The sequence below is a fragment of the Stenella coeruleoalba genome (genome assembly GCF_951394435.1).
Source record: "Stenella coeruleoalba genome assembly, chromosome: 13".
Lineage (NCBI taxonomy): Eukaryota > Metazoa > Chordata > Mammalia > Artiodactyla > Delphinidae > Stenella > Stenella coeruleoalba.
The window spans coordinates 54,357,624-54,383,590 of record NC_137159.1 but is presented as its reverse complement, the minus strand read 5'-3'; the positions used below and the strand labels follow the sequence as shown (position 1 = coordinate 54,383,590).

At 36.6% G+C, this 25,967-nt stretch overlaps 1 protein-coding gene across 7 annotated transcripts in view; it reads right to left on the bottom strand.

The window, feature by feature from the left end:
• PREPL (prolyl endopeptidase like) overlaps positions 1 to 25,967 on the bottom strand; it is a 57,574-nt gene that overhangs the window by 21,820 nt on the left and 9,787 nt on the right. For 6 of the 7 annotated variants that reach the window (XR_013831046.1, XR_013831047.1, XM_079940864.1 and 3 more), the window contains 4 exons: positions 7,311 to 7,433; positions 5,999 to 6,065; positions 5,214 to 5,420; positions 3,874 to 4,009 (listed from right to left, as the gene is read on the bottom strand). Coding sequence is in view for 5 of the 7 variants with exons in the window: in XM_079940864.1 (XP_079796990.1) it covers positions 3,874 to 4,009; positions 5,214 to 5,420; positions 5,999 to 6,065; positions 7,311 to 7,433 (533 nt within the window). In the remaining 2 variants the exon portion in view is untranslated. The remainder of the gene's footprint in view (positions 1 to 3,873; positions 4,010 to 5,213; positions 5,421 to 5,998; positions 6,066 to 7,310; positions 7,434 to 25,967) is intronic. The other variant, XM_079940862.1, reaches the window with a different exon arrangement.

Below are 25,967 nucleotides of genomic sequence, written 5' to 3'. Positions count from 1 at the left end.
CAATATAATCAAATACTATCCCAAGAGCATTACACTAATTCATATTGACACACTGGATGCCTTTAAATATTCTACCTACATGTTTCCTTATTACAAAAGTAATTCATACTGAAAATACTAAAGAATATAAAGAAGGACGATAACCCTGAATTCCACTCCCCAGAGATAAGCATTTTGGTAAAATTCCTTTTGTACTGGATTACATTACCATGTTTGTCAATTTTATTTCTTTGCAGTGTGTCCATTTTAAACTTGGTGATGTAGTTTACATTATTGGTCTATAACCATCTCTTTATAAATTAAGGACATTAACTTGTCCTTTTGGTTGAAAATACTTTCCCCCATTTTGTCATATGGATTTTTTTTCATCTTTATTGGAGTATAATTGCTTTACAATGGTGTGTTAGTTTCTGCTTCATAACAAAGTGAATCAGTCATATACACATATGTGTCATATGGATTTTAATTTATTTGTTTACAATAGTTTCTGACATAAGAGTCTAATATTTTAGATAATCAAGAATATTGGTACTAACCCTTGTAATTTCTTCTATTGATTTTATGCTCTGGAAATATTTCAACCAAGCTGAGTGAAATACATATATTTTCACCTAGGGTTTTTTTTTTTTTTGATGGTTTTATTTTTACCAATAGATCCTTTAAATCTTTTAGTAATGTACGCTAATGTACAAAGCGATGAAAATTATTTTCGTCCAAATATTCAATATTCACATTCTAGGGTCTGTTTTAGGGTTATCCTGGTCTCTTTTATTGGTCTGTCAATTTGTATTATTTTAACTGTTGTGCCTTCACATGTTTTAATATATTGTTGTAAGGCAGATCCCCTGCCCTATCTTACTCTTTATTTTCAACACTTCTTTTGCTACTTTTATCTACTTATTTATGTGTAATGATGACACAGGTAATCAAAAGATAAATTACTCAGTCAATTATCTGGCAGACATGTGGTTACAGGGAAGTGAGAACACAAGCATCTCTGTAAGTAACAGTTTTCTTAGAAAGAGAAGTAAAGTTGTGGTAACTACCAAGCAAAAACCTACAGTAGATACACAAAATATAAAAAGAAGGGAATCAAACTATATAGCACCATGGAAAATAATCAATTCATTAAGGAAGACAGTAGGAAAGGAAGAACTGGGAACTATTGATCCAAAGCAGCTAGAAAACATGAAAAAGATGGCATTAGTAAGTCTTTAGCTGTTATAAATTACTCTAAATGTAAATGAATTAAATTCTCCAATCAAAAGGCAAGAAGTGGCTAAGCAGATAAAAAAAGAACTAACTATATGCTGCCTACAGTAAGAGATTCATTTCAGTTTCATGGACATATATAGGGTCAAAATAAAGAAAAAGACATTCCACACAAGTAGAAACCAAGAGGGAGCAAGGGTAGCTATACTTGTATCAGACAAAATAGACCTTAACTCAAAAGCTCTAACAAGAGATAAAGAAGGCCACTACATAATGACAAAGGTGTCAATTCGTCAAGAAGATTTATAACAAGCATAAATATATATGCACTCGACATCAGAACCCTCAAATATATTAAGCAAATATTAACAGATCTGAAAGGAAAATAGACAACATAATAATAGTAGGGGACTTTAGTAGCCCACTTTCAACAATGGATAGATCATCCAGGCAGAAAATCAGTAAGGAAACCTTGGACGTGAACTATACTTTAGAACAAATGGATCTAACAGACATATACAGAACATTCTGTCCAACAGCAAAAAAAAATAAAAATACCATTCTTCTCAAGTGGACCTGGAACATTCTCCAGGACAGATTATGTGTTAGGTCACAAAATAAGTCTTAACAGGAAAAAAACTGGAAAATTCACAAATATATGGAAATTAAACAATACACTCCTAAACAACCAAAGGGTCAAAGAAGAAATCAAAAGGGAAATAAAAAAAAAAAACCTTGAAGTAAATGAAAATGGAAATACCACACACCAAAACCTAACGGATGCAGCAAAATCAGTTCTAATAGAGGCATTTATAGCAATAAACACTTACATTAAGAAAAAAGAAAAATCTCAAACGAACTTCACACCTCAAGAAACTAGAAAAAGAAATAATTTTGGCTAACCTTACTTGTGAGAGCAGAATACTGAAACCTGGGGATCAAAGCAAACACAGTAAAAAAAACAGCTCAGTCTCAGAAGTTCTACGAAGACCTTTATTACATTTTCTCTACTGGTATGCTGCTTTTCCCTCTTGGTCCTTCCCTTTGGATTAGGGCTGTTAAGTACAGTTGACCCTTGAACAACATGGATTTGAACTGGTGGGGTCCACTTATACACAGATTTTTCTCAATAAATACATACCACACTACCACACCATCTGCGGTTGGTTGAATACTCTGATATGGAACAGTGGTTAAAGAGAATACTCTGATATGAAACAGTGGATAAACAGTGAATACTCTGATATGGAACAGTGGATAAAGATATGGAACAGTGGATAAAGAGGGTCAACCGTAAAGTTACAGGTGGATTTTCAACCACACGGGAGTCAGTGCTCCTAACCCCCAGTTGTTCAAGGGTCAACTGTATTCAGAATCGACAAACTAATCTGTGCTTTAGAGATCAGATGCCAAACTAGGTTTAAACATACTTAATTATGGTTAATTCTTTTTGGGGTAGAAAAAGCATACTAGAAGCCAAAAATCAAGAATCTTAAATGTATGTATAACTCAATCTTAGAACTTAGGATAGTAACAACATATGGCAATTAAGTACCTTATTCAAGGGTATGACTCACAGGGTCAATTTTGAGTTTTAGTCACAAGATGTGAAATGGTTCACAATCATAAGTCATTGATACAATGTAATAAATTACTAGCTTAAACTGTCATTCCCAAAAGATATCCTTGACAAATGACACATAAAGTAGTGGATCGTATGAATAGCTGGTTCTAGTAAATTCTCATTAAAACAATCACCATCAGAAAAAAGCAATGACAGCATTACTGAACCCAGAATGTTAGTTCTATGGGTTGGAATAATACAATTTCTCCAGACCTCAAGTTCTTTATATAAACTGGGTGTTGTATAAGATTTTCTTTAAGGTCCTTGTCAGTTCTGAGATTTTATTAAGTGAAGGGTTACTTTTCTTGTTTGGGTATCAATTTTACTGTCATAGATTTGGTGTTAAAGATAATTTTTCTCTCTTGCAAAATCTGTTCAGACATTGTCCAAATTATACTGTAAGAGGTGACAGGACCCTGGTGTTAAGAAATAATTTATCATAAATCATTTGGAAAAGTGTATCTGGCTAAGAGTTAAGGGATTTTGCCAGATAAATTTATTATCATTTCCTCCCAAGCATGGGTAAGTGGTAATATGAGGCATAAGTCCTGAAGCAAAAAGAATTAGCTTTAAGGAGGAATTACCAAAGTATTGGGGAAAGTAAAATTTAAAGACCAATGTATATCATGGTTCAAAGCAAGCAATTTAAAATTCAGGTAACCTATATGAAATAAATGGTGAATTCTGTGTAACTGGCACCATGGTTATTCTAGTTACGACTTACAAGAGATTGATAATTGCTGCATGGAAACCATATTAAATGTTTAATTAACAACTCCTCTCATGTGTCAGTACAGAAAGAATGTTAGTGACTCAGCATTTGAATCTAATGATATATTTGTGTTCACTCTGAAGTTTGAATGTAACTAATTTCCAATTTTGAATCTAAACCACTTATAAAAGAATGCTTATGCTCCTCTTAGCCTTATTATATCTGATTCCAGCCAAAATCAATGTTTTAAGTCAACCAAAAGCAGCACTTTAGATAACTAGAGAAATATTCTGAAGAAAAAGACTTAATTGCATTGTTTTAGTACCTTGGGTCTTTTTCTGTGTAAAAACGTTCATTACGCCTGTTATCACCAAAAGTGGCTCGATATACATCATGACAGCGAAGGTTCCTCTGGAAGGTGTAGAATAAAACATCTTCATCTTCTTCATCCTTTACCCATTCTAAAAGAAAATAATTAAAGAATTATATATATCCACCTATTTACAGTTTGAAAAAAAAAAGGCACAGTGCATTCTAATTTTGAGTGCCAAATAGAAGAGATGTGCAAGTTTATCCCTGGAAATCTAAATCTAACATAGGTTTGACTATGTCTAACCCCGTTATTTATAAGCCAGAGATATTTCCAGAGAATAAGATACTACTACATCAATTCTAAGTTTTCAAGTAGTTATTAGTCTCAGGGTACTCAAGTTTCTAAATAAGAGATGAATATTCAATATTTAAGAAAGACTTTGGTAAAGTCACATTTGCTTTCAGGAGATGAATTATGTTTAGATCTACAACCTCTAAATTTGAGGAAATTTGGACCATTTTCTCTCATGCCTAAATGTTTTCTGCCTGTTTTCAAGCCACAGGATATCTCAAACTACCAAATATGGTGTTTTCTAGATCTTACTAGAGGCTGTCAATGAAAGTTTTCACACAATTACGTCATGACTGCCACCTGGCTGACAGTGACTGTAAGACATTATTGTATAGTATGCATTCTGATTTTAGAGAGGTTAAAATGTACAAGAGGTATGCCTTAGAATCAATTAGATATGGTATAATTTCTATTCACTGCAAAAGCATTTAGTTATTAAACAATGGGGACATTTATGGCAGAAAATAAAAAGGGAGGATAAAGTATAAACATATATATCACTCAGTGATAAATGATAAAATTTAAAGTTGGTTCTATTGGTAAAAATATCGTAGCTTTTATTGAATAAGTTAGTTCATCGTGTTCCAGAGTTCCTTGGTAGTGACCCTGGGCAATGTGCTATAATGGCTTAACAAGATGATGTGAAATGAAAAAATCATACCCAAGCTTAAAGTTGAATAAAATATTAAGAGACAATTTATGTGAAAATGTACTCTAAATAATAGCAAAGAATTACTGATATATTAACATATACTGTACAACCTGGACTCCGATTACAATACTTTTAAAAACATGAACATGAATTTGGATATTTAACTAAAGAAGGGAAGGTCTCCTGAATAAGAGGCACAGAGGAAGGTATGGAGTCCACAGGGATAAACAGGTCAGGTATTCATCCTCTCATTCACTCACGTGAGCAAGTAAAAATGTTTGCAAAGTGTGGACAATCCTCTTTACTGTTGCCTTTTCAATGTAGAAGACTGTTTTGGTTGGTGGCTTACCAAAACTGGACACATTTGGGAAAGAAGCTTCCATTACAGGTTGATCACTGAGCTTCACAACTACACAGGTAGATGCTTCAGAATCTTCAGTTCTTATCTTGGCAGCTACATATTTTTCATCAGGAGCAACTCTGATACAATCAATGAAGGGTTGCTCTAATTTAAGTTCCTCCAAATTGAACAAAACTTCATAATTATCATTGTCTGCTGCATAAAGAAAAGGATAAAGGAGATAATTCCACAAAATATACTTCAAAAAATTTTAAATGGTATTTCAATGTTTTAAACTAGCATCCCGCTTCTGTAAGAGGCTACGTTTTGGCATCTTTGAACACTGACAGCAGTCTGATGTGTACAGAAAATGGCATTAGTATTTAATACTACCCTACGTTATTCAATATTATTCAATGCATCAACCTACGTGATGTTACTTGATAGTTATAGTCTAATATTTGTAGACCATATAGAACCTAGAAAAGTAAGAAAACGTTAAGTGACCCTGAATAGTCTATATAGTGCCTAGCACAGTATCCAGGATTTGGTAGATGCTCAAAAAATGCTGGTTCCCACCTCCATTCTCTCTGCCAGAGCTTTTGAATGTAGCTGTTAATTATATCTTAGGTAAACCCAGAAATTAAAAAACTACTCATTTAAAAAAAGAGAAAAAAATCAGAAATTGAAAACAGATATTTTCTATACCTTTGAAAAATCAATACCAAATTTCCAATGAAAAATGTGAAACCTGAAAAATCAGATATTTCTTAAAAGGAAAAACTGTTTTGTACCTTCTTCATCTTTGGAACGAACCAAACAGCAGCCCTCTTGATAATAAACAAAACCACCATGTTTAATCTGACAATGAAAAGAAACAAATGGTTTATTTAATTACAATTTATTCAATAATTTAAAACCAATTTAAGTAATTGTTCAGTGATCTGACTAGTCAAAATGAAGAAATGAGATCTTTTATAAGCAAACGTGTTGCAGTCTATGAATGAACATATAAAAAATATAAAATGAATCACTTTTTACAATATAGTGATTAAAATATGGTTTTCATATGTTTACAATCAATCACTGGAGGAGTTTCTAATACATAAATGTAAGAGGCAACAAAGAGAAGGCATTAACGAAACCTACGTCAGTTATGACTGTACAAACCACTTTAGCTTTACTTCTGGAACATCTGACAACAGAGATCAAGTGGCATCTTTAAGATAATCCAAAATGATGCAGATGTGGAAACTGTGACTTAGACTAGTCTGAAAACCCAGTCAATTACTTTCTGAGAGTCTTTCCTTTAAAATATGCTGTCACTGCCAATTGTCCACGGTTTGATCTGATTTTACACAAAGCATCTCACCCTCTGTGAGGGTGACAGATAGAGACAATTTAAGATTGAAAGACTATTACCAATATATGAATCATGCTCTTGTCTAATTCCTACATATTAAATGCAACTGATTGATATGATTTCAGGTAACTTAAGACAATTACTACTTGCTAGTTAGTGGCATAATCTGAATCTGGAATTCCTCATCCTTAACCTATTGCTATTTCCATTTTAGTACGTATGTAATTTTCATTCATAAGCTGTGGTTCTGTTTTCCAATCTTACTGAAAAATTTTCAACATGCATGTTCAATCTGTTTCAACTGAATATTTATGACTGTGGTGAACACAAAACAGTCAAGCAAATACTTGGATTTCATGGTATTGTACTATTTAAAGTGAATTTTCTTTTATTAAAAAAAGTACAGATAGAACAATCAAATAATTTTCAAGTAATAAAACATTATGAGTTAGTTTCATTTGAACTTCTCCTTGGGAGTATTTAAAAAATTTAAAAACAGAATTGGTTTTTTCCAAAAACCAGAATTAACATTATATGCTTGGAAATTCATCTTGGCTTTGATCTTTATAATTTATTTAAAGGACCATACTCAGCTTACTCTTTGTTCTTTAAGTTTTTCAGCATATTTTAAAGGCCAAAAGCAGTGTAATTTTGATGGGGGATTATGTTTATAAATCACAAGGTATTTTATTTGTATCCTGACTGGTAATATCAGATTTAAAAAAAAAGATATGATATCCTACCTCTGCATTGATGATTTCGTATTCTTCTTGTGGCTGTGTTTCTAATTTTGTTCTCACTTTTTCAAATGCATCCATGTTTTCTGAGAGGGATTTTTTGTTTTCTTGTTTAATAGGCAAAAATTCCTGGAAAAAGTTTTATCAGTATGATCATAATATTTCAACTAGGGAGAAAACCTTTGCTTTTTAAAGGTAATTCTTATTTCCTTTTCATTCAAGTACTACAACGTTAGGTCTATACCTATGAAATAATATGCATTTCACAGATCTTAAATGTTTCATAAGCTCAATACATTATTTCCTCTTTTTCATTTAAAAATGTAAACAAGTAAGGTGGATACTTGATGACTATACTATTAATTCAAATGGCTAAGTCCTTAAGATGCAGTAGTACTAAGAAGCGCTGGAAAGTCTTCAGAAATATTATGAGAAAGCAGTAAAGGAAATCCTATGAACATTTACATATTTAATAGCCAGGTGTGAGAAGTAAAAGTCTACTGAGTTTTATAAAGTACTGAAATACCTCCTAAAAAGGGGAAAATGTCAAAGGGAGAGGAAGACATTATCATTATTAATAAATGTTCACTATTATTTTATTCACAGCAAGAGTTATGACAAAAAGTTTTTCGTACTTTATATCTTCATTAGCCATAATTTTTCTTCTCATGGAGATAAGGAATCCTCCGCATAGAACGGTTTATTAGCTCAAAAGGCAAATTAATGCTTTATAAAACAGAGCTTCTCTTTGAGGTTAAAAAAATATATATATACTCATCTTCAAAAAGGAAAAATAATGGAAAATTAACAAGTAGAGATATAGGTGAAAGCTAAAATAAAGCACTCAGTGTCTTATTAGGAGTATCTAATAAGCTAACAGCTTAAGTAAGTTGATCTCTGATGAGCATATAAATATCATATGAATTATTAAAATTTGGATAAGGCAAAACCTTAGTTGTCAAATTAAAAAAAGGGTTGAGGGGCTTCCCTGGTGGCGCAGCGGTTGAGAGTCCGCCTGCCAATGCAGGGGACACGGGTTCGTGCCTCGGTCCGGGAAGATCCCACATGCCACGGAGTGCTAGGCTCGTGAGCCATGGCTGCTGAGCCTGCGTGTCCGGAGCCTGTGCTCCGCAACGGGAGAGGCCACAACAGTGAGAGGCCCGCGTACCGCAAAAAGAAGAAAAATAAATAAATAAAGGGTTGAATAATTCAACACTCCACAGGTTTCCCTTGCTTAAGGAAAATAATTCTAGCCAAGATTTTAAATGTTAGCTTTCTGCCAAAGATGACAACTGTAGTGATTTGTGCCAGAAAGAGCACTAAGCCTTTGGTTAGGACCTGCAACAGCTGGTAAATATTTATTGCATAAGGGTATCCATGATACTTTACCAACAGTGTAGAGAATGTAAGCTATAAATACAGTTTATATCACAAGGAGTTTACAGTCTAAAATTAAACACAAGAATAAAACAGAAAAATCACCAAAGCAAATTAAATGAAAAAATAATCATTCACAAAGTTTTTTAGAGTTTTTGAGATGCTTTATGATTTGGACTAGATTCACATTACCAACAATGGCTATTACAGTAGTCTAAATCATTCAGTCTCTACTTCAATAATAAAATTAATATGATTAATGATTTGAAATTCAAATTCTAAAGGCTCATTTTTTTTTTTTAGTATTTCTACAAAATCTAGTGTTAACCTTTAGTGAGGCAAAGTATCTATACCAATAATTTCCTATTATCAACCAAGGCACAAATCAAAAGATCGCTAGAAATCTATCTTGAAACTAGAACTTAGTGGTAGAAGCTACCTTTTCATATCCAGATATATGCTTATCTATTCTGTTAATTCCTATTAGAACTTTTGAAGTACAGTCAGGATGGCTATGAAGAGAGTATCTCTTTCTACTACCTTGCAGCTCCTAGCACATTGTAGGTGAGGAGCTGGGCTCTGTGGTACGTGGGCCTCTCACCGTTGTGGCCTCTCCCGTTGCGGAGCACAGGCTCCGGACACGCAGGCTCAGTGGCCATGGCTCATGGGCCTAGCCGTTCCGCGGCATGTGGGATCTTCCCGGACCGGGGCACGAACCCGTGTCTCCTGCATTGGCAGGCGGACTCTCAACCACTGCGCCACCAGGGAAGCCCGGCTCTGCCACTTTTAAACACCCATTCTTATTGAGAGCCATGGCCAATGCCAGGCTAAGGCAACAGGGCTGGGCCCAATATCTATCCTCCTAAACTTATTTTACACTCTTGATTAACCTTTTTCTGTGTCACAAATCCAAATAAACTGAGCTTACGTGAACCAAAATAACCCTGAAAGCAATAGGATTTTTAATTGCCTTAATAAAATGGAAGTAGAATTCGAGAGTTTTGTAAGTAATTCCTCAAAAGGAATTACTTCCAGGGAAACTGAGATTCTATATAATAATCATAAAGTACTCCAAATTGGTTTTGGTTTAAGTTCTGTCGCCAAGAATACCCACTGGGTGTTTTAAGCTTTCATTTCAATGCCAGCTAGCATTACCATCAGGGTATGCAGCTAAACCTATCCATTTTAGCCAAGTATCTTAATGCAGGGGTTCCCAACCTCTGGGCTGCGAACTGGTACCTGTCTGTGGCCTGCTAGGAAGTGGGCCACACAGCCAGAGGTGAGCGACAGGCGAGCATTAGCACCTGAACCATCCCCCCATCCCCCGTCCATGCAAAAACTGTCTTCCACAAAACTGGTCCCTGGTGCCAAAAAGATTGGGGAACACTGTCTTAATACATGAATAGTCTATTGGTTTTAAGGGAATATACTACCTAAAGGAGCTGAGGTGAGGAGAGCTTTAAATTTTAAGAAAGTTACATGTACAGTATCACTCAATTAGTGGAAAAAAGAAGCATTCCTTCCCACCTTCTGGGTGGCCCACCACAAAACCATTTTACAACGGAAACTCGTAAGACAAGAGAAGGGAATATGTAAATTTCACATTTTATTAATTTATTTTTTGGCTACACTACGTGGCATGCAGGATCTTAGTTCCCCAACCAGGGATCAAACCTGTGCCCCCTACAGTGGAGGCATGGAGTCAACCACTGGACTGCCAGGAAAGTCTCTGTAAACTTTATTACAGCAAATAATAATGAACTCTAAAAACAGAAAATAGCACAACAGAAGAACAGTGGGCAGATTTTAGTCAAGATGGTGCCATTAATTAAAGGCTCATTCCAAGTCTGGGGCAGGGAGAGTAAAAAGTAGGCTTAGGTCATTTGTGTCAGAAAGCAAGAAGTGTTCAAAGGTTCATGGAGATGTGTCAAAAGAACACAAAGGCCAGTTTAAAGGGTTTCCTACTAGCCACATCTGGGACAGTTTGAGCATCAAAAACAATAATGACTGTAATTGATTATAATAAACTGAAAAAAATAAAAACAACAATTTAAAAAGAAGCAAAAAACAAAACAGACACCTAACTAAAATAAAAAAAATAAAAAGAGGGTACAAAAATAGGGGGAAACTCTTCTTAACAGAATACTCCCACCTAATAAATGTAGAAAGAATAACAGAAATAGAAAATCATTAGCAACCCCCAGTGAAACAAATGATTAGGGTAAAGATCATCCTTGGTTATTAAACTCATTAGATGAAATGATGTCAGGTAATAAAATATTTGCACAAAGTATTACCTTAAGTCTACTTAGTAACTGCAAAGGGAATAATGGCCTGTTAACAATGGAGAGAACTAGCAGTTATCACCTTAACTGAAATTGTCAAGCTTAGCACCATTAATAATGGGACAAGCTGAGATTATGTGTCTTCCTGAAATAATGTTAATATGAGACATTTCAATTTAAGACAGAAAAAAGAGAAGAGTAAACCTAAAGGAACTAGAAGAAAGGAAATAAAATTAATTTGTTTCAATTAAGTTGATACAGTAACTAACGAGAAGATCAACAAAATAAAAAAGTTGGTTCTTTTAAAAAATGTACTAAGGGGCTTCCCTGGTGGCACAGTGGTTGAAGAGTCCGCCTGCTGATGCAGGGGACGTGGGTTCGTGCCCCGGTCCGGGAGGATCCCACATGCTGCGGAGCGGCTGGGCCTGTGAGCCATGGCTGCTGAGCCTGTGCGTCCGGAGCCTGTGCTCCGCAACAGGAGAGGCCACAACAGTGAGAGGCCCGTGAATCGCAAAAAAAAAAAAAAAAAAAAAAAAAAAAAGTACTAAGAAAGACATGTATAGCAAAACTGATTAAGAAAATGATAAAACATTACGAGTGAAAAAAATGGCATAATTATAGTATATAGTAAAGATTATTAAAACTTAAAATAACATTCTTTATGCTAATATATTTGAAAACATGACAGAATGGATAATATTGAAGAAAATAAATTACCAAAACCAACTAAAAAAAAAGAAAAGCTGTATAAGCTAATAAATATCAAAGAAATTGATAACTAAGTGTTCCCTTCTTAAAAGAGACACAAAACCCAGATACTTTCAAAGGTAGCTTTCTCTAATCCTCAAGGAAAAGATAATCTCATATGTCAACTATTTAAGAAAAAAAATGCCAACTATTTAAAACTACTCAACTTATTTATCACGCTAATATAACCCTGACACTAAAACTAGACAGTGACATTAGACAATTAAAAACCAATCTTACTGTAAAATATGGATTGAAAAAACTCTAAAATTCATAAATCAATGTATTTTTAAAAAGCACAAAATAAAAACAATAATAGTAACAATAAAATCCTATGTGACCAAGTAAGATTTACCTTAAGAATGAAAGGATGGTTCAATGTTAGAAAAATCCATCAATCACGAATAAAGGAAATAAATCTTAGGTCCATTTCCATTAATGCAGAAAAAACCAGAAAATAATGCACTTAAAAAATGATAAAAACCTTAAATTAGGAATAGAGGAACTTCCTTGACTTAATAAATGATCTCTCTTTTTTTACACAAAACCATACTAATCATCTGTGAAACTCTTTTCAAGGCTCTTAATTATATTCATTTAAAATATCTAGTTATATTTGCTGCTTATTTTCTTATTCAAAAAGTGACTGTTAAATGAAGGAAACTAATTGTTTCCAATGCTCCCTGTTTCTAATTTGTCTCCTTGAGCCCAGTAAGAGTTTTGCCCTTCTCATTCCACTGACTGCTCTTGTCAAGGTCACTGATGGCCAGAGATATTATGGGGGGGAGAGACAAGATGGCAGAGTAGAAAGATGTGAGCTCACCTCTTCTTATGAAAACACCCAAATCACAACTAACTGCTGAACAACACTGACAAAAAATTCCTGGAACCTACCAAAAAAAAGATATCCTACATCCAAAGACAAAGAAGCCACAACGAGATAGTAGGAGGGGGGCAATCATGATAAATCAAATACCATACCCGACGGGTAGATGACCCACAAACTGGAAAATAATCATACCACAAAAGTTCTCCCACAGGGGCAAAAGTTCTGAGCCCCACATCAGGCTCACCAGCCTGGGCGTCTGGCAAAGGGAGGAGGAGCTCCCAGAGAATCTGGCTTTGAAGGCCAGCAGGTTTTGATAGCAGGAATTCCACAAGACTAGGGGAAACAGAAACTGCACTCTTGGAGGGTGCACACAAAGTCTCATGTGCACCAGGACCAAGGGAAAAAATAAATGACCTCAAAAGAGCCTGGGCCAGACCTACTGGCTGGTATTGGAGGGTTTTCTGTGGAGGCAGGGGGTGGCTGTGGCTCACTGTGGGGACAAAGACACTGGCAGCAGTAGTTCTGGGGAGTACTCATTGGCGTGAGCCCTACTGGTGGCTGCAATTTTCTCACCAAGACCTGGCCCCACCCAACAGCCTGTAGGCTCCAGTGCTGGCATATGTCAGGTCAAACAACCAACAGGGCAGGAACACATCAGCAGACAGGCTGCTTAAAGTGTTCCTGAGCACAGAGCTTCCGGCTAAACATACCCCTTGACATGGCCCTGCCCACCAGAGGGACAAGACCCAGCCCCACCCACCAATGGGCAGGAACTAGTCCTTCCCACCAGGAAGGCTGGACAAGCCTCTTAGGCTCATCCACCAGCAGGCAGACAGCAGAAACAAGAAGAACTACAATCCTGTAGCCTGTGGAACAGAAACCATAATCACAGAAAGTTAGACAAAATGACATGGCAGAGGAATATGTTCCAAATGAAGGAACAAGATAAAACCGCAGAAGAACATCTAAGTGAAGTGGAGATAGGCAATCTACCTGAAAAAGAGTTCAGAGTAATGATAGTAAAGATGATCCAAGATCTTGGAAAAGGCACAGACTCAGAATATACAAGAAATGTTTAACAAAGAGAAGAACTAAAGAACAAACAAACAGAGATGAACAATAAAATAACTGAAATGAAAAATACACTTGAAGGAATCAATTGCAGAATAACTGAGGCAGAAGAACAGATAAGTGAGCTGGAAGACAGAATGGTGGAAATCACTGCTATGGAACAGAATAAAGAAAAAAGAATGAAAAGAAATGAGGACAGTCTAAGAGACCTCTGAGACAACATTAAAGGCACCAACATTCACATTATAGGGATCCCAGAAGAACAAGACAGAGAGAAGGGACCTGAGAAAATATCTGAAGAGATAATAGCTGAAAACTTCCCTAACGTGGGAAAGGAAACAGTCACTCAAGTCCAAGAAGCACAGGGAGTCCCAGGCAAGATAAACCGAAGGAGGAACATGCCGAGACACATAGTAATCAAACTGACAAAAATAAAGACAAAGAAAAAATAATAAAAGCAACAGGGAAGAGCAACAAATAACATACAAGAGAATTCTCATAAGGTTATCAGCTGATTTCTTAGCAGACACTCTGCAAGCCAGAAGGGAGTGGAGGATATATTTAAAGTGATGAAAGGGAAGAACCTACAACCAAGAATGCTCTAATCAGCAAGGCTCTCATTCAGATTCAATGGAGAAATCAAAAGCTTTATAGACAAGCAAAAGCTAAGAGAATTTGGCACCACCAGACCAGCTTTGCAACAAATGCTAAAGGAACTTCTCAAGGTGGAAAAGAAAAGGTTACAACTAGAAACAAGAAAATTAAGAATGGAAAAGCTCACTGGTAAAGGCAAACATACAGTAAAGGTAGGAAATGATCCACATACAAATATGATATCAAAACCAGCAATCGTGAGGAGAGTACAAATGCAGAATATTGGAAATGGATTTGAAATTAAAAGACCAGCAACTTAAAACAATCTAGTTTACATATAGACTGCTACATCAAAACCTCATGGTAACTGCAAACTGAAAATCTACAATAGATATACCACAAAAAAGAAAAAGGAATCCAAACACAACAGTAAAGTTAGTCATCAAATCACAAGAGAACAAAAGAGGAAGGGTCGAAAAAAGACCTACAAAAACAAATCCAAAACAATTAACAAAATGGCAATAAGAACATACATGTCGATAATTACTTTAAATGTAAATGGATTAAATGATCCAACAAAAGACAAAGACTGGCTAAATGGATACAAGAATAAGACCCATCTATATGCTGTCTACAAGAGATCCACTTCAGATCCACTTCAGATCTAGGGACACAGATCTAGGGACTGAAAGTGAGGAGATGGAAAAAGCTATCCCATGCAAATGGAAATAAAAGAATGCTGGAGTAGTAATACTCATATCAGACTAAATAGACTTTAAAATAAAGAATGTTACAAGAGACAAGGAAGGATACTACATAATGATCAAGGGATCAATCCAAGAAAAAGATATACCAATTATAAATATACATGCACCCAACATAGGAGCACCTCAATAAATAAGGCAACTGCTAACAGCTGTAAAAGAGGAAATCAACAGTAACACAATAGTGGGGGACTTTAACACCCCACTTTCATCAATGGACAGATGATCCAGACAGAAAATCAATAAGGAGACACAGGCCTTAAATGACACATTAGACCAGATGAACTTAATTGATATTTACAGAGCATTCCATCCAAAACCAGCAGAATACACATTCTTCTCCAGTACCCATGGAACACTCTCCAGGACTGATCACACGGTGGGCCACAAAGTGAACCTTGGTAATTTAAGAAAACTGAAATTGTACCAAGAATCTTTTCCAACTACAATGCTAGGAAAAGAAAACTGTAAAACAAAACAAAACAAAAAACTGTAAAAAACACAAACACGTGGAGACTAAACAATATGCTACTAAACAACTAATGGATCACTGAAGAAATCAAAGAGGAAATCAAAAAATACCTAGAGACAAATAAAAACAAAAGCATGCCAATCCAAAACCTATGGGACGCAACAAAAGCAGTCTTAAGAGAGAAGTTGATAGCAATAAAATCTTACCTCAGGAAACAAGAAAATCTCAAACAACCTAACCTCACACCTAAAGCAAATAGAGAAAGAAGAACAAACAAAACTCAAAGTTAGTAAAAGAAATCATAAAGATCAGAGAATAAATAAATGAAATAGAGACAAAGAAAACAACAGAAAAGATCAATGAAACTAAAAGCTAGTTCTATGAAAAGATAAACAAAATTGATAAACCTTTAACCAGACTCCTCAAGAAAAAAAGATAGAGGGCTCAAATCAATAAAATTAGAAATGAAAAAGGAGAAGTTACAATGGACACCACAGAAATACAAGGGATCATAAGAGACTACTACAAGCAACTATATGCCAATAAAATGGACAACCTAGAAGAAATGGACAAATTCTTAGAAAGGTACAATCTCCCAAGACTGACCCAGGAAGAATGGAAAATATGAACAGACCAATCACAAGTAGTGAAATTGAAATCTGTGATTAAAAAACTCCCAACTAACAAAAGTCCAGGACCAGATGGCTTCACAGGTGAATTCTATCAAACATTTAGAGAAGAGTTAACACCTATCCTTCTGAAACTCTTCCAAAAAACTGCAGAGGAAGGAACACTCCCAAACTCATTCTACGAGGCCACCATCACCCTAATACCAAAATCAGACAAAGATAACACAAAAAAAGAAAATTACAGGCCAGTATCACTGATTAAGATAGATGCTAAAATCTTCAACAAAATATTTGCAAACTGAATCCAACGATATATTAAAAGGATCATACACCATGAAAAAGTGGGGTTTATCCCAGGGATGCAAGGATTTTTCAATATCCACAAAACAATCAGTATGACACACCACCATCAACAAATTAAAGAATAAAAAACATATGATCATCTCAATAGAAAAAGCTTTTGACAAAATTCAACACCCATTTATGATGATAAGTCTCCAGAAAGTGGGTATAGAGAGAACATACTTCAACATAATAAAGGCCATATATGTCAAAACTATAGCTAATATCAAACTCAGTGGGGAAAAGCTGAAAGTATTTCCTCGAAGATCAGGAACAAGACAAAGATGTCCACTCTTGTCACTTTCATTCAACACAGTTTTGGAAGTCCTAGGCATGGCAATCAGAGAAGAAAAAGAAATACAAGGAATCCAAATCAGAAAAGAAGAAGTAAAACTGTCACTGTTGCAGATGACATGATGCTATCCATAGAAAATTCTGAATAAGCTACCAGAAAACTACTAGAGCTCATCAATGAATTCAGTAAAGTTGCAGGATACAAAATTAATACCTAGAAATCTACTGCATTTCTATGCAGTAACAACAAAAGATCAGAAAGAGAAATTAAAGAAACAATCCCATTTACTCTTGCATCAAAAATAATATATAGGAATAAATCTACCTAAGGAGACAAAAGATCTATAACCACATAACTATAGGACACTGATGAAAGAAATCGAAGATGACACAGATGGAAAGACACACCATGTTCTTAGATTGTAAGAATCAATACTGTCAAAATGACTATACTACCAAGGCAATCTACAGATTCAATGCAATCCCTATCAAATTACCAACGGTATTTTGCACAGAACTAGAAGAAATAATTTTAAAATTTGTATGGAGACACAAAAGACCCTGAATAGCCAAAGCAATCTTGAGAAAGAAAAACAGAGCTGGAGGAATCAGGCTTCCTGACTTCAAATTATACTGCAGAGCTACGGTAATCAAGACAGTATGGTACTGGCACAAAAACAGAAATATAGATCAATGGAACAGGATAGAAAGCCCAGAGATAAACCCATGCACCGATGGTGAACTAATCTACAACAAAGGAGGAAAGACTACACAATGGAGAAAAGACAGTCTCTTCAATAAATAGTGCTGGGAAAACTGGACAGCTACATGTAAAAGAATGAGATTAGAACATTCTTTAACACCATACATAATAATAAACTCAAAATGGATTAAAGACCTAAATGTAACAGCAGATACTATAAAACTCTTAGAGGAAAACATAGGCAGAACACCCTTTGACATAAATCGCAGCAATATCTTTTTCAATCCATCTCCTAGAGTAATGGAAATAAAAACAAAAATAAACAAATGGGACCTAATTAAACTCAAAAGCTTTTGCACAGCAAAGGAAACCATAAACAAAACGAAAAGACAACCCACAGAATGGGAGAAAATATTTGCAAAGATGCGATCAACAAGGGATTAATCTCCAAACTTACAAACAGCTCATGTGGCTCAATATCAAAAAAACAAACAACCCAATCAAAAAATGGGCAGAAGACCTAAATAGACATTTCTCCAAAGACATACAGGTGGCCAAGAGGCACATGAAAAGATGCTCAACATCACTAATTATTAGAGAAATGCACACCAAAACTACAATGAGATATCACCTCACACCAGTCAGAATGGTCATCATCAAAAGTCTACAGGGCTTCCCTAGTGGCGCAGTGGTTGAGAGTCCGCCTGCCGATGCAGGGGACATGGGTTCATGTCCCAGTCTGGGAAGATCCCACATGCTGCGGAGCGCCTAGGCCCATGAGCCATGGCCGCTGAGCCCGTGCGTCCGGAGCCTGTGCTCCGCAATGGGAGAAGCCACAACAGTGAGAGGCCTGCGTACCGTAAAAAAAAAAAAAAAAAAAAAAAAAGTCTACAAACAATAAATGCTGGAGAGGGTGTGAAGAAAAGGGAACCCTCCTACACTGTTGGTGGGAATGTAAATTGGTACAGCCACAATGGAGAACAATATGGAGGTTCCTTAAAAAAACTAAAAATAGAGCTACCATATGATCAAGCAATCCCACTCCTGGGCATGTATCTGGAGAAAACCATGGTTTGAAAGGATGCATGCACCCCAATGTTCATTGCAGTGCTGTTTACAATAGCCAAGAATGGAAGCAACCTTAATGCCCATCGACAGAGGAATGGATAAAGAAGATGTGGTACATATATACATTGGAATATTATTCAGCCATTAAAAAGAATGAAATAGTGCCATTTGTAGCAACATGGATGGACCCAGAGATTATCATACTAAGTGAAGTCAGACAGAGAAAGGCAAATATCATACCACATCACTTATATGCGGAATCTTAAAAAAATGATACAAGGGGCTTCCCTGGTGGCGCAGTGGTTGAGAGTCCGCCTGCCGATGCAGGGGACGCGGGTTCGTGCCCTGGTCCGGGAGGATCCCACATGCCGCGGAGCGGCTGGGCCCGTGGGCCATGGCCGCTGAGCCTGCGCGTCCGGAGCCTGTGCTCCGCAACAGGAGAGGCCACAACAGTGAGAGGCCCGCGTACCGCAAAAAAATTAAAAAAAAAAAAATGATACAAATGAACTTATTTCCAAACTGAAACAGACTCACAGACTTAGAAAACAAACTTATCGTTTGGGACTTCCCTGGTGGCGCCACAAAGAATCTTCCTGTCAATGCAGGGGGCATGGGTTCGATCCCTGGTCTGGGAAGATCCCACATGCTGTGGAGCAGCTAAGCCTGTTCGCCACAACTATGGAGCCTGAGCTCTAGAGCATACGCTCCACAACTACTGAAGCCCAGGTGCCCTACAGCCTATGAGCCACAACTACTGAGCCCACGCGCCACAACTACGAAGCGTGCGTGCCGCGACTACTGAGCTCACGTGCTGCAACTACTGAAGCCCGCATGCCTAGAGCCCGTGCTCTGCAATAAGAGAAGCCACCACAATGAGAAGCCCATGCACTGCAACGAGAAGTCCACGCCCTGCGACAAACAGTAGCCCCCATTCACCACAACTAGAGAAAAGCCCGCACGCAGCAACGAAGACCCAATGCATCCAAAAAATAAATAACATTTTTTAAAAAAAGAAAAACTTATGGCTAACCAAGGGGAAAGGTGGGTGGGGGGAGGGATAAATTGGGAGTTTGGGATTGACATATACACACTACTATATTTAAAATAGATAACAAACAAGGACAGTACAGGGAACTCTGCTCAATATTCTGTAATAACCTAAGTATGAAAAGAATCTGAAAAAGAATAGATACATGTATAACTGAATCACTTTGCTGTACACCTGAAACACAACACTGTTAATGAACTATACTCCAATACAAAATAATTTTAAAAAATAAGATATCACTTCATTAAAAAAAAAGGTCACTGACAGCCACTACATCACAAAGTACAAATGTTAATTCTAGGTATTCACAGTACTTGACCTATCAGCATTATGAAACAGTTGATCACCTCTTCCTCCTAAAAACACTTTTCTTCACTTGGCTTCCAGGACACCTCATTCTCATTGTTTGCCTCCTATCTCACTGGCCCTTCTCAGTGTCTTTAGCTAGTTCCTACTCAACTCCTTGGCTCTTACCATCAAAATACTCTGGACCACTTCTTTATCTATAGTGTACACTAATTCCTTTGGTGATCTCATCCAGTCTCATGACCTTAAAAGCTATTTATGTGCAGAGGACTCCTAAAGTTATATGTCTAACAAGTATGTCAAAAAATGTCCAAAACTGAACATCCAACTTCCCCATGTTCCCTCTCCCCACAAAAATCTCCTGTTCTGTAGGCAATCTTTCCTATTTTCATAAATAACTCTTTCCAAGCTCCTCATGCTTGAAAGTATTAGTCTTCTTTGTCTTTCTCTCTTGCCACAATCAAGTGATCTGCAAACCTTGTCAATTCTACTTTCAAGATATATCTAGAATCTGACCACTTCTCACCTTGTACTATGCTGGTGGTAACAGTATTGTTTCTCCTTTGGATTACTGCAATAGCCAAAATGCTCTGTTTCTACCTCTATCTTCCATAGTCTATTTTCAACAAAGGAACTAGAGTGAGCCTGAAGTCAGATTATATCACTCCTTCACTCAAAACCCCATCCAATGGTTTTCCCATCTCACTCAAGAGGAAAAATCCTTATAATGGTCTGCAAGAGCCTAAAGGATCTTGCCTCATTACCTTGCTGACCTCATCTGCTACTACATTCCTCCCTCAACCACCTACTCTGAGCCACACTGGCCCTTTGATGTTTCTTGAATATGTTAGGCTTGCTCCCACCTTACTTTCTTAGAACTTACTGTGCCCTATGCCCAAACACCTACTTGAAGCTATTGCTCAAATGTCATCTCAGTTAGGCTTGCCTTGACCACTCCACTAAAATCACAGTTCACCCTATCCCAACATGGCCTATCTAATATTTCCTTGTCCTATTTTATTTTTCATTGTACTTATTGCTTCTGACATACTTTATATTTTACTCACATATTTTTTTATTCTTTCTCTATCCCTAGAAGTAGAATGATAAGCTCCATGAAGGCAGGTATCTTTGTTTCCTTTGCTCAATGCTATATACCCAATGGGTAGAATGATGCATAGCAGGTGTTCAACATATAATTGCTGAATTGAATGAAACACAGAGAGCACAAAACATAAAAATTTAAAGACTTATTTAACAAAAGATATCATAAACAAAGTGAAAAGAGCACAAATATAGAGAAGATATCTATGCACAAATAAAAGACAAAGGATATGTAAAAATCTCCTATGAATCAGTAAGAAAAAGACAAACTCAATAGGAAAAATGGTCAAACATCATCAATAAGCAATTCAGGAAGACAAAACCAATGATGTCAATAAACATGAAGAGATGCTCAACCTCATTATTAGGGCAATGAAAATTAAGCAATAATGACATACTATTTACCCATCAGCAGGGCAAAAAGGTCTGATAATATCAAAAGTTATTCAAGATATAGAGATAGGATTCTTATATATCCCTTTCTATCTTGAGTGTAAGATAGTTCTATCAATTCAGAAATTAATTTAACAAGAAACATTAGGATGTGAATATAATTAGGAATTCCAATTCTAGATATAGACTCTAGAGAAAGACAAGCACACATGGATAAGGAGATACATACAAGATTGTGCTCTGCAGCTTTTTTCTTGGGTAAGTCTGGAAATTGGAAACAACCTACATGCTTGTCCAAAGAAAACAGATTAATTGTGGCATATCATAGAATATTACGCAGCAGTTGTAAAAAATGAGACAGATACATATATTAATGTGGAACCTCAAAATCAGAATGTTGAATAGCAAAGCAAGTTATACAATTGTATGTACATTATTTACCTAAAAAAAACATGCAAAACAATATTATATATGATCAGTGGATACAAATATATATGCTATCAAATTACATAAAAATACAATGGGGCTTCCCTGGTGGCGCAGTGGTTGAGAGGCCGCCTGTCAATGCAGGGAACATGGGTTCGTGCCCCGGTCCGGGAAGATCCCACATGCCGCGGAACGGCTGGGCCCGTGAGCCATGGCTGCTGAGCCTGCACGTCCAGAGGCTGTGCTCCGCAACGAGAGAGGCCACAACAGTGAGAGGCCCGCGTACCACAAAAAAAAAAAAAAAAAAGAATGGAAAAAGGTTAAGGACAATGATCACCACTGGGGAGGTAAGGAAGATAATGTGATCAGGGAAGCACATAGGAGTCTTCAAATACATCTAACTTTTCTGGTTAAGAAAAAAGTCACACTGAGTAGTGGATACATGGGTATTTGCTATGGTATTCTCTCTCTCTTTGTATATATCTGTAGTGACTTATAATAAAAGATATTTAAAAGAAAGGTGATGTGAATCAAGTTACCTGAGGTTTGGTTCTGACTCCATTAATTTTTATAATTTTTTAAAATTTTATCTTGGGCTCAGTGACTTTAGTTTTTTCATTTGTAAAGAAAGAACTCACACATTTCCTGATTTCAAAACTTACTAGAATGTTATGGCAATCAAGAGTGTAGTACTGGCCTAAGGACAGACATACAGATCAACAGGATAGAACAGTCCAGAAATAAATCCTTACATTTATGGTCAGTAGATTTTTGATAAGCGTGCTAAGAAAATTCGATGGGAAAAGAACAGTCTTTTCAACAAATGATGCTGGGCTAAGTGGATATTCACAAGCAAAAGAATGAAGTCAAACTCTGACCCCTCATAGCACGTACAAAAAATAAATTCAAAATAGACCAAAGACCTAAAGAAAGCTCAGATTAGATGATTTCTTTAGTCTTTCTTCAAGCAGTAAAATTTATGGTTACATGAAAAGAAAATATCATTCATTCAACTATTAACTCATCCACAAACATTTACTGGTTATCTAGTATGTGGCAGTCATTAATGCTACGTGTTGGGCATATAAAGATGTACATTGTAAAATTTTGTCTTCAGGGACTTACCAATGTAATGGAAAGAGGAAAAAAATTTAAATAATAATAATTATATAATAATAATAAGTAGCACAGAAGTAAACACAGTGTCATGCCTTTTATGGCTTCAACCACTACCTATACATGGACCACTCTCCCCAACTTCCAGACTCATATATCCAGCTGATGAGTAAAGTCTCCAAATCAGTAGTGAGTTACATTTACTCCTTCTCCTTCCTCACCCTTAACATCTGAGTAACGGTAAGGCTATACATGTGACTGTGAAATAAGTCTGTTCGAAACGTAAAGATGATCCACATGTGTTTTCAAATGTTGTGATTTTGAAAAGTTAACATGATGTCTATCCCAGTTAAGGGGGATATCACCCTGCAATCAAATACAGTAAGAAATCGGAGGGAATTCCCTGGCGGTTCAGCAGTTAGGACTTGGTGCTTTCACTCCCATGGCCCAGGTTCAATCCCTGGTTGGGGAACTCTACTAAGTGGGATAAATAAAGATCAGAGTAGCTTTGTGTCAGTTTAGGTCAGGTTTTGCAAAAAAAAATAATAAGTAAATATTTTTGTTAAGGGACTTCTGGATTTTAGAATCCAAATAGATCAGAGATTATCAGCCTATGTTCTCTATTATTCTACTAAAATGCCCCAAATAAAATATAATCACTGTAACTGTGAAGTTTGACTGATTCTATCTCTTCAATCCTCCCTCAAATCTTACACTTCTCTCCATTTTTCTGGCTATGTCCTTAGTTTAGGCTCTCATCTTCATTCACCTTACTGACAAGGCCTCCTACTTCCAATCTATTTTCTGCAATTCTGTCAGAGGGATTCTTCTAAAATGCAAATCTGATTGCATCTACATTTTTCAATGACTTTCTATTGCTTTTAGGATGCAGTTCAAATTTCTCACAAGATTTACACAACTGCCTATACATGATCCGGCCCCTGCTTACTTTTTCTGGTTCATCTTTGACCATTTTGGCTACAGTACTTGTAGGGATTGCCCTCTCTCGATGTGGGGCTCTTACAAATGTTGCTCCCTATGCCTGGTATTTCCTTAACTACACTCTCAGTTCTTTCTATTTTGTCTAGCTCAATCCTTTATTTGGGGACTTAGGTTCAAGAATTACACTGCAATCCACAGAATGGCATTCTATAAAATAGATGTAGGCCCCTATTTATGGGGACAGTCATTCACTCAACAGTATTTACTACTATATCATGCACTGTCTCAGACAATAGGGAAGCATTATGGAACTGACGACACGGACCCTGCCCTTATGGAATTTACATTTCAGCTGCAAAGACAAAACAAAAAAGGACACTGAAGTAATAACTGTGGTAAAGTAGTGAGAAGGAAACAAGGTTAAGGTAAAAAATGAGCTTCAGTTACTTTGATTACCATGGTCAGAAATGGCCTTTCTCAGGAGGTAACATTTAATCAAGACATAAAATAGGAAAAGGAACTAGACATGCAGGTGTGAATGGGATTAGGGATTCGTATGTAAAGGTCCTGAAATAGATGGGAAAGAGTTCTGTCCTTTGATCCAGGAGATGACTGTTGTAGCTTGACCAAAGTGAATGTGGGCAAAGTGGCAAGAAATGAGATCAGGGCTAGATCTTGCAGAGCCTTGGGGAACAAGACTAGGAAAATGGAGTTTATGTGTTAAGAACTTCTGGAAAGGCTTTAAGCTACAAAGTGACATGAGTTAATTTATATTTTAAGATCACTCTTCTAAATGTATGAAAATGTGTTGGAAGGGAAGATGCAAGCAAGAAACCTAGTTAGGTAGCTTCACCAGTTGTCCAGGTGAGTGATGATGGTATAGATGGAGAAATATGGAAGACTCACCATACATTTTAGAGGTTAATGCAATGTGTTTCTGAAAGCATGTCAGACATGATGGTATACATGACTTGGAGTATATGAATATTTAATTAGAAAGACTATAACTAGCACATCAGACTGGTGACTTACTATTATTCCTTGGGATGAGACAAGTTGGTTAAACAAAAATAATTAAGTAAATAACAGGCTAGGTGGTATAGTGACATGGAAAAAATCACAAAGCTTGTTTGGTATGCACTGTTAACGGATGTGATGGCAGGGTAAAGGAACAGAAGGAATAAAATATGGTTCCCCATGTTCTGCCTTGAACAACTGAGTACAGAGCCATGAGATAAAGAGGAGCTGAGTCAGGGCTGGGAGAGCTGAAGTTCAACTGTGGACAGTTTGAGAAGTCAGTAAGATGTCCAACTGGAGATTAATTCTGTGCAGCACAGAGGTGAGTCTGGGATGAAAATAATAACTGCTATGGTACTAAGTCCATGCGAATGGAAAAAATTACTTAGGAAGAAATTAAGGAGAGAAAAAAGCGCCAGGACCAAGCCCTGAGAAACTTCGCAGTTGAGAAGTTATATGGAAGCAAAGTTAGAAAAGGAGATTGAGAAGGTTTGCTTTGTAAAGTAGGAGAAAAACCAGGAAAACGTGGAGTCAAGAGGCCAAACGAGTGTTTCAAGGAGGGAATGGTCAAGCATGTCAAATCTGCTGAGAGCACCTCTGAGATGAGGAAAGGGAAGTGTCTACTAGGTTGAAATATATTACATCTTTGGTGACAATGACAGAGGTTTTAATGGAGGAGGGGAGCCATACTACAGCAGGTTAAAGAGTAAATGGAAACTGGAGAAAAAAACAAAAAATAAAGAAGTGGAAGCTACATACAATTCTGCAGCCTGTGGAACAAAAACCACATTCACAGAAAGATAGACAAGATGAAAAGGCAGAGGGCTATGTACCAGTTGATGGAACAAGAAAAAACCCTGGAAAAACAACTAAACAAAACGGAGATAGGCAATCTTCCAGAAAGAGAATTCAAAATAATGACAGTGAAGATGATCCAGGACATCGGAAAAAGAATGGAGGCAAAGGTTGAGAAGATGCAAGAAGTGTTTAATAAAGATCTAGAAGAATTAAAGAAAAAACAAACAGAGATGAAGAATACCATAACTGAAATGAAAAACACACTAGAAGGAATGAATAGCAGAATAACTGAGGCAGAAGAACGGATAAGTGACCTAGAAGACAGAATGGTGGAATTC